Source organism: Medicago sativa, chromosome 7 (genome assembly GCF_051527215.1).
Source record: "Medicago sativa cultivar Bolivia chromosome 7, Bolivia_mono, whole genome shotgun sequence".
Lineage (NCBI taxonomy): Eukaryota > Viridiplantae > Streptophyta > Magnoliopsida > Fabales > Fabaceae > Medicago > Medicago sativa.
Genome location: NC_140755.1, coordinates 10,287,871 through 10,298,036, shown reverse-complemented (window position 1 = coordinate 10,298,036; position 10,166 = coordinate 10,287,871). Strand labels below are relative to the sequence as shown.

Below are 10,166 nucleotides of genomic sequence, written 5' to 3'. Positions count from 1 at the left end.
TCTCTTTCTCTCCTGCACAAAGTCCAAGACAGATTTGAATCAACTTTATCCCACCTTTTCCAACAACTTTTGAAGCAGGTGGAGAAGCTACCTTTTGGTGGATAAAGCCCAACAAATCTCATGTCACGTACTGGACAAGCCCAGAAACTCATCAAACATTCATCATTGATGAACCCAGATGAAGAACATCATGAATATCAACATTCTGATGAAGAACACAACAACATTCTGATGTTCATCCTGGGAACGCAACAACATTATGATGGTCAGAATGTTCACCCAGATTTTTAAGTAAAAGCTTGTGGGGCCCAGGACACGTGGCATAACACTCTATAAATAGAGATCAAAGGCTAAGCATTACTTGCACCATTGCAAAGCATACAAGAAAACAACTTGATTTTGTTTGAAGCTCTTGCAATCTGAAATTGATCAATCTCTAAGGCTTTCATTTACTTAGTGCACATCAATACTCTTTGTTATCTCTAAGATAACTTCTCTTTCTCTCTCTTCTTGTTTGTTTGATTCACAAACATTCAAACCTTCATTCAAATTGTAACAAAGTCTCATCTATCTTTAGGGGTACTAAAGTGTTAGTTTGAGCAAAGATTGTAAGTCTAAGTGGTTAACTTAACAACAAGGTGCAAGCCTGCTGAGGCTTAGAGAATACATGATTGTAAGTGTTCAGGTGAACACAGATTGTAAGGTGCAGGATTTGAGAGGTTATCTCAAGCATCATAGTGGAAACTCTCACAAGATTGTGAGGAGTGGACTAACCCACATTGGGGGAACCACTATAAATCTCTGTCTGTTTATTCTCTCTTCCCTATACTCTTTATTTACTGCAAACACAAACACACACATACACATTTAACTTGATAAACTCTTTCTGCACTCAGACATCAGAACGTTCTGAAGTCTGTCATTAACTTAACCATTCCAAGTTACAGCTTGAGAATCAATTTTTAAGTTATAGGATAATTTTTAAAGAGTCACAATTCAAACCCCCATTTCTTGTGACTATTTTATCTACTTCAATTGGCATCAGAGCCCGGTTCTAAGGGTTTGAACACTTTAACAAGTGTTAGAGAAAAGATTCAGGAAGTATGTCTAAAGTCAAGTACATAGCTGAAGGAGGATCATCAAACAGACCACCACTCTTTGATGGTTCAAACTATTACTTCTGGAAAGGCAAGATGGAGCTCTTTCTCAGGTCTTAAGACAATGATATGTGGGCAGTCATCACAGATGGAGATTTTGTTCCAACAACCAAAGAAGGAGCTGTCAAGGAAAAGAGTGCATGGTCAACAGATGGAAAAGCTCAGGTATTGTTAAACTCTAAAGCTAGACTCTTTCTATCATGTGCACTAACCATGGAAGAAAGTGAAAGAGTTGATGAATGCAAGAATGCTAAAGAGGTATGTGATACTTTGAGAATACATCATGAAGGTACATCTCATGTCAAAGAAACTAGAATTGACATTGGTGTCAGAAAGTTTGAAGTTTTTGAAATGAGTGAAAATGAAACCATTGATGAGATGTATGCTAGATTTACTACAATAGTAAATGACATGAGATCTCTTGGAAAAGCGTGTGGAGACCTATGATGTTATACCCAAATTTTGAACCTAAAAATACTTGTTCAAAATTTTCTTTCGTCTTTGATATATGTCTGTTATTCTTGAAGAATTGCCAATTTGCTATTGTTTACACTAACATTTTACTCTGCTTTATTTCTCAATTTAGCTTTAAAAATCTTTCCAACTGTATATTTGACTATGTTGTCTTTCATTTCAAGTCATCCAAAAACATTTTTCTTGCATTTCAAGTCATTTGAATTTGTCTCTGATCAATTGCATATTTCTCTGCATTTTATTTCAATATTATTTGTAAAATTCATGAAAAAGGGTATTTTAGTCATTTCCTGCATTCAAATTCATTTTAGTCCTTGAAAATTGTTTGTGTCTTTTCATTTGATTTGTATAAGTCTTTGTTTCACTCTCATGTTAAAATCCATTTCAAAAAATTACATTTGAAGTCATTTTGAGTCAGTTTAGCCCCTAGGGGCATTTTAGTCATTTCCTATGTTAAAATTTCTTTCAATCCTTGAAAAGTTGTCCCTGAGTCCTTTCAATTGGTTTGAATGAATTTTTGTTTAATTCCATGTTAAAATCCATTTCAAAAATCACATTTGAAGTCATTTTGAGTCAGTTTAGCCCCTAGGGGCATTTTAGTCATTTCCTGTGTTAAAATTCTTTTTAATTCCTAATTGTCTCTGAGTCTTTTAATTTGCTTGTATAAATTCTTGCTTTATTTTCTTGTTAAAAAACCGTTTTAAAAATTGCATTTGAGTCATTTTGAGTCCCTAAGGGCATTTTGGTCATTTCACACGAAATTTTGACGGAGAAAGGTTACTTTGAAGTACTTCATTTCAGTAATTGGTTCATTTTAGTCCGTTTTATTATTTTTAATCGTTTCACTTTACGTTAATTTTCAAATTACTTTTTTTATGCAACTTTAGTTAATTTTGCATTTTAGTCCGCAAGTTGTTAAAATTGCATTTTAGTTCATTTTTTGTCCAAGAAGTTAGTTACGCCACATGTCCTACTCCTATTGGTCCAAAAATTCAGACATCATCTATAAATAGGTCCCATGGGTCAAGGTCAACAGTCTAATCATCATTTTCACAAAAACTCCACAAAAAATCACAAAATCCATAATTATTTTCTCTCAATTTTCCCTCCCTTCTAACTAACTTCCTCCACCATAACAAACTTTTTCCACCACATCCTCCACCATAACAAACTACTTCCACCACCCTAACAAACGCCCTCAACCTCTAACAACCACCACAACTTCATCTTCAACCTCACCACAAACCTCCATAACCACCACCTTCAACCTCCACAACCACCATAACAGCCTCCAATTCCTAACCAAATCCAATCCAAAAACTCGTCTGAATCCATCTCAATACCGCAATCGCCAACCACATCTATCAAAACTTAACAAAACGACGATCTCCTCCTTCAACCACCGCCGCAACATTCAATTTCATAATCTCCTTCATCGATTGCCCAAACTAGTTCTTCTTAAATCATAATTTCCTACCAATTGCACCAACAACAACTTGCTCTTTCATACCAAATTCATCACCTTCACCGCCGCAATATCCACCGTCTAAGGGTCAAATCCTAACTCATAATTTTCCCTCTTCAATTTTCATCATTCAATTCGGCTCCGAAATCAGGTCACATGGAAGATTGAGAACAAAGAAAGAAACGGTTGTAGGAAATGCGATTACAAGCTGATCGTGCTCAAGATTCTGGTGGTGAAGGTTCCAGTACACCTATTGTTCTTGCAAATCCAGTGGCTGAATGCGTCTCGCGAGCTAAACGTCGATCCAGATCGGAGTCGGATACGTAGCAGATCCGCACCAGAACAGCAGCATCGAAATTCTCCATCTCCTTTATCATCACTTCCTCCGATTTCATCATAGGTAACATGCTCATTCTTTCGTTTGCTTCCGATCCATTGCGTATTCATCTCTGTGGTAGTGTTAGAGGAATATTTGTGAAGAGTTTTGTTGATGGAGTTTTTGTAGATCTAGATTATATGTCTTCTTCTTTGTGATTTTTGAATCGAAAAGCATGAACTGGTAGAGAGAGAGGGAGCGAAGCTTAGAGAGAGAGAGGAGGAAGAAGAGTTTTCTGTGTTCTTTACGTGTTCTGAGTTATTAGAGGACTCTTCTTCCCTTTTCTGATTCCGTGCGTGCAGCCTCACCTTGGTCCCGTGTGCCTTCACGTGTCTTGACCGTTGGATCTCAGATCCGATCCAATTGGATCGATCTAACGATCCCTGTGCCTCCTAGTAACCCAGCTCTTCTCTCAGGCTTGGGCTTGGGTCTCTGTTTGTGCAGTTTTTCTTTTTACTTGTTTTTTCTTGCTATTTCCTACTCTATTTGTGCTTTTCACACCTCTGTGATGGCTAAACTTCTTGGAAAGAATTCGAAACCATTTTCTATTGATTTTCTTGTTAATTTTTGATTGTTTCTTGATAATTCTTACATGATAAGTACTGAAAAATGTGTGAAAAATATTTTGGTTCTTTGTTAAATCCATGTGTTAATTTCTATTCAAATCTTGATAAAAGTTTCTAAAAGGTTTTTTGTGAAGTTGTTGTGATCAGCTTTTGGCATTGGATACTTGCTTTTGGAATGTAATTACCTATTAAAATGTGCTTCAGAAATATATGTGTTTGTGTCTTGTTAATTTGTGCACTTTTTATTATGTTTTTGTGAAAATTGTGATGTGATTTTATTCTTGAATTTTGATGCATAAATGTGGTCTTGAATATGTAATTTTTGGAGTGATTTTGTCCTTTATTTTTGGTGTATACTTGTTGTTTTGTTTGTGTGAATTTTGTGGATCCTTTATGTTGTGAATAATGTGAAATATGCTTGAGAAATAAAAGTGCATAAAGAACTTGAAAACCTTATAAATTTTGGCATGGTTAAATTCTTTGATTCTCATGGTTTTCGTCTTAAAACAAGTCATTCCAAATTTCTCCAATATTATGAGAATCAAGGCTTTAATCTTGTTTTAGTTTCGCATTAAATGTCAAGTTTCTTTTATCACTTTTGGTTAATTTTGCTTGTTACTTCACTTTCAAGTCACATTTACCTTACTATGCCTTTAGTATGTTGTTTCTATTTCGCTCATGCTACTAACCTTTCTTGTTTCATGTCTCATTTCCATAGCATTTCACATCATATTTTCGTCTCTTATTTCTTGCACTTTAATTTCTTGCCATTTAAATTCATGCAAAGGTTAGAATGTAAAACTTAGGGATTTTGTAATATTTTTCTTATGCTTTTAATTTCTTGCAAGACCATAGCATGTATCTAGGCCAATGATGTAAAGGACAATGGACTCTAATGATGTACACCGACACAAGCACCGACACATGCACACACATCACATAGATAGTTTAGATGTATGTTTAGGATATGCATGCCTTAGATGTATGTTTAGGGAATGTATGCTTAGATGTATGTTTAGGAATTTTGAACTTAGAAAATCTTTTTTCCAAAAATATGAACAATCTCACTTAAATCATTTTCCAAATAAACCTTGGGATCAAAATCCCATTGTATTTTTCCTTTTCTTTTCTTAAATAAAATCTCAATGAATTTTAATCATACTTAGAGTTCTTTTGCAAAATAACTAATTCAACCTCACAATTTCACAATTTCATGCCTTTAAGGCCTCTCAATCTCCATTCTTCAAAATTCCAATTTTCAAACTTAAAATCAACCAACAAAAACAAAAACATTTTTGGAAGAGAACTACGCATGATTTGATCCCTTAAAAGGGTACGTAGGCAAGGAAACAATATTCCTTCAATTCAAATAAAATAAAAATTCAAGCATCTTCTTCTCCCTCCAATTCTTCACTTAGCAAACTCTTAGGTGTAAATATCACTTTTCAAATAGCATTTAAAAATAAAGCGCGCGCGTAGAAAGTAAAGACGGTTCCTATAGGATACTATAGTCGTTATGGGTGCCTAACACCTTCCCGTAGCGAAAACAACTCCCGGACCTCGATTCTCAAGGGTTTTGCTTATTTTTCCCTTCCCAAGAAAAAATGAGATATCAAAGGTTAAAAAGGTTCAAACGTAATCAATGTTTGACACCCCGAAAACCAAGATAAAATCCATTTCAAAAAATTACACCTGAGCCATTTTGAGTCAGTTTAGCCCCAAGGGGCATTTTACTCATTTCCTGTGTTAAAACTCTGTTTAAGTCCCTAAAACTTGTCTCTGAGTCTTATCATTTAGTTTGTATAAACTCTTGCTTTAATTCCCTGTTAAAAACCATTTTAAAATTGCATTTGAGTCATTCTGAGTCATTTTAGTCCCTAGGGGCATCTTAGTCATTTCACACAAAATTTTGGCAGAGAGAGGTTACTTTGAAGTACCTCATTTATGTAGTTGGTACATTTTAGTCCGTTTTGTGTTTTTTATTGGTTTCACTTTACGTTTATTCCAAATTACCAAATTTTAGTCAAAATTTTATTTTTATTTTCATTAAAGTCCCTATTTTCTAGTATTTTCATTTTAGTCCCCCAAGTTGTTAAAATTACGTTTCAGTCCTTTTTTTAATTTTACGGTCCAGTCCATTATTTTTTGGTAATTGCAGGGAAGTCCCCAAGTCCAGTTTCAGTCCTTTTGTCCAAGTCATCAGCCAAGTCCACATGTCAGCATCTCATTGGGTCAAAGGCCACATGGCAGCCTATAAAAGGCGCATTCACTGCACAAGTGTCAACAATCATCAATCACGCAGTGCCAACTCATAAACACATTCACATTTCTCTCTCCCAGATCAAAGAACCAAAGTCCAGAAAGATCCCAAGAACATGATGAAGGTTTGAAGAACCTTCAAACCCTAACTGTTTCAGAATCTCAAATTCACATCGAATCTTCACCAATTCAACACCAAAACTACCAATTCACAACTATCTCCATCTCAATTCATCGCAAGACAACGAAAACAACATCAAATTCACAGAATTTCACGAAAGTCGCGAAGAAGAAGAAGAGTGAAAAGATCGATTTATTTTCGGTCTTTGAAGCTACGAATTCACCAGAAGCAAGGAACGAAGCTCTATTCCAAGCTTCTCTGTTCGAAATCTGCAAATTCACGAAGAGGTAATACTTCAATCTCTTCCTCTTTTTCGTAATTTTTTCTGCATGTGCGTTTGTCTCTGCAAACCGACGTAGATCCAGGCTGTCTAGAAAGTTTCAGTTCAAGTTTTGTTCGAAAAAGTTTTGAAAGAGTGAAAACTGAGAAGATCGAAGCTAGATCTACGCCGTTTTGTAAGGTTCTTGTGGATTTTGTTTGTGAATTTGTGTTTAAGGTTAAAAAACGAGCGATATAAGCTTTAGATCGGAGTGTTTTGAGGATTCCAGTGCCAACATCTTCACCGGCGGCGGTGAAACCCGCCGGAGAAGACGACGGAGAAGGAAGGAGAGTGGAGAGCTTCTCTCTCTAAAGGTAACCCTAGAGAGAGAAACGAGTGAGGGAAATGAATTTTAGACCGGTCCCCATGCTTTTATAGGAGGGTGAACCGAACCGGTTCACCTGAACCAGTCTGGTTCACCTCCAAACCCTTTCCTTATCCCTTTTCCACCGTCAGATTGATCCTGTGATGGTACGTATGCTTGAGTTTGTTTGTTTAGGTGTGCCTGAACCTGGTTACCATGCGCCATGCTTTCTAAGCCCTTAGATCTAGGGTTTTGATGAACTCGGATCAATCCAATGCCTCTGAGGCATCTGGATAGTCCAAGATCCATCTGTAACTTTGGACTTGGGCCTAGTTTCCTTGTTGTGTTCGTTTCTTGTGTTTTTTTACTATTTCCACACCGTTTCTTGTTAATTACACCTCTGATACATTCAAAATTCATAATAAAATTCTAAAAATATATTTCTATATGTTCTTGCCTTTTTTCTTGATATTTTTGTGATGTTGTTACATTTTAAAACCTGAAAAAATATATGTGTGATATTTCTTGTTATTGCTAAAACTTTGGAGAAATCTTGCTATATTTTGGTCATGATACTTTGCTATGTGACATGGATACTTGACATATGATTGCTTGATGTTCTTGCCTCTGAATGTGTGCTTGTTTCTATTGTGTTGTGGGTTTAAATGTTAGTTTCTTGTTTTGCAAGTTATGTGAATAGTCTAGTGTGGAAATAAGTGTGAAAATATGCCTATGAATATGTCATAACTCTTGGCTTGATACTTCTTTGTGATTCTTATGTTATGGCTGAAATAACACCTTTGAAAATTGTCATGATATGGGGGAATTATAAGCCATATACTTGCCTTGATGTTATGGTAAATTTTGGGTATACTTTGCCACTTTTAGATTAAGAGTCTTATTACTTTTTGTCAAGTTTTTTTAGTGTTTCTTGTGCTTATAATTTCTAGTCTCTATGTCTTATGCTACTAACCCTTTCATTTCATGTTTCATGCATTCCATAAGCATCTCATTCCCCATCTTATATTCTTGGTCTTTATTTTCTTACACTTTAAAATTCATGTAAAAGTTAGAATGTAAAACCTAGGAATTCTTGTAATTTACTTTATGCAATTTAATTTCTTGCAAGACCATAGCATGTACTTAGGCAAATGATGTAAAGGGCAATGGACTCTAATGATGTACACCAACACAAGCACCGACACCTGCACACACATCACATAGATATTTTAGATGTATGTTTAGGATATGTATGTTTAGATGTATGCTTAGGAGTCGTGATACTTAGAAAAATTCTCTTTTCCAAAAAATATAAACAACATCACTCAAATGATTTTCTAAATAAACCTTGGGATCCAAATTCCCATTGATTTTCCTTTTCTTTTCTTAAATAAAATCTTAATGAATTTTAATCATACTTTGACTTTCTTTTGCAAAATAACTAATTCAACCTCACAATTTCACAATCTTATGCCCTTGAGGCCTCTCTCTCTCATTCTTCAAATTCCAATTTACAAACTTAAAATCAACCAACAAAAACAAAAACATTTTTTGGAAGAGAACTACGGTGGATTTGATCCCTTAAAAGGGTACGTAGGCAAGGAATCAAAATTCCTTCAATTCAAATAAAATAAAAATTCAAACGCTTTCTTCTCCCTCCAATTCTTCACTTAGTAAACTCTTAGGTGTAAATATCACTTTCAAATAGCATTTAAAAATAAAGCGCGCGCGTAGAAAGTAAAGATGGTTCCTATAGGATACTATAGTCGTTATGGGTGCCTAACACCTTCCCGTAGCGAAAACAACTCCCGGACCTCGATTCTCAAGGGTTTTGCTTATTTTTTCCCTTCCCAAGAAAAAATGAGATATCAAAGGTTAAAAAGGTTCAAACGTAATCAATGTTTGACACCCGAAAAACCAAGACAAAACACCTGGTTCCAAATAATCAAGAGAAAACCATCATTGGAACAAGATGGGTTTTCAGAAACAAGCTTGATGAAAATGGTAAGGTTGTCAGAAACAAAGCAAGGTTAGTTGCTCAAGGTTACAACCAACAAGAAGGTATTGACTATGATGAGACCTTTGCACCAGTGGCAAGGTTAGAAGCCATTAGAATTCTTCTTGCATATGCTGCACATAAAAGCATTAAACTTTTTCAAATGGATGTTAAAAGTGCATTTTTAAATGGATTTTTAAATGAGGAAGTTTATGTAAGCCAACCTCCTGGCTTCATAAATGAAGAAAAACCAAATCATGTTTTCAAACTCACTAAAGCACTCTATGGTCTTAAACAAGCTCCTACAGCTTGGTATGATAGACTTAGCACATTTTTAATTGAAAATGGCTTTTCAAGAGGAAAAACTGATACCACACTTTTTAGCAAAACACATAACTCTGATTTACTTATTGTTCAAGTTTATGTGGATGATATTATTTTTGGTGCCACCAAAGAAAAAATATGTGAAGAGTTTTCCAATCTTATGCAAAGTGAATTTGAGATGAGCATGATGGGTGAACTTGGTTTCTTCCTTGGTTTACAAATCAAACAACATCCAAATGGAATTTTCATAAGTCAAGAAAAGTATGTCAAAGACATTCTTAAGAAATATAAAATGAATGAGGCAAAAATCATGGTCACCCCTATGCATCCATCTTCAAGTTTAGATAAGGATGAGAGTGGAAAATCTATTTCTGAAAAAGAATATAGAGGCATGATAGGATCATTACTATATTTGACTGCTAGCAGACCTGACATAGTGTTTGCAGTAGGTTTATGTGCTAGATTTCAAACATGTGCAAAAGAATCCCATTTAACTGCAGTTAAAAGGATTTTTAGATATCTAGTAGGTACTACTGATCTTGGCCTTTGGTATAGAAAAGGTTCCAGTTTTGATCTTGCAGCATATAGTGATGCTGATTATGCTGGAGACAAGGTTGAGAGAAAAAGTACAAGTGGAATCTGTCAATTCTTGGGACAAGCATTGATTGGATGGTCTTGCAGAAAGCAAAACACCATTGCACTCTCCACAACTGAAGTTGAGTAGGTCTCTGTAGCAAGTTGTTGCTCTCAAGTCTTGTGGATCAAAAATCAAATGGAAGATTACTCACTAAGGTACACAAATATT

The 10,166-nt window shown here is 35.3% G+C and overlaps 1 protein-coding gene across 1 annotated transcript; it reads left to right on the top strand.

The window, feature by feature from the left end:
• The first annotated feature begins 1,226 nt into the window (after positions 1–1,226).
• Positions 1,227–1,604, top strand: LOC146904125 (uncharacterized). The gene has a single exon (XM_085728234.1). It carries the CDS (start codon positions 1,227–1,229, stop codon positions 1,602–1,604), a length of 378 nt encoding a protein of 125 aa, XP_085584360.1.
• Positions 1,605–10,166: the final 8,562 nt, after the last annotated feature.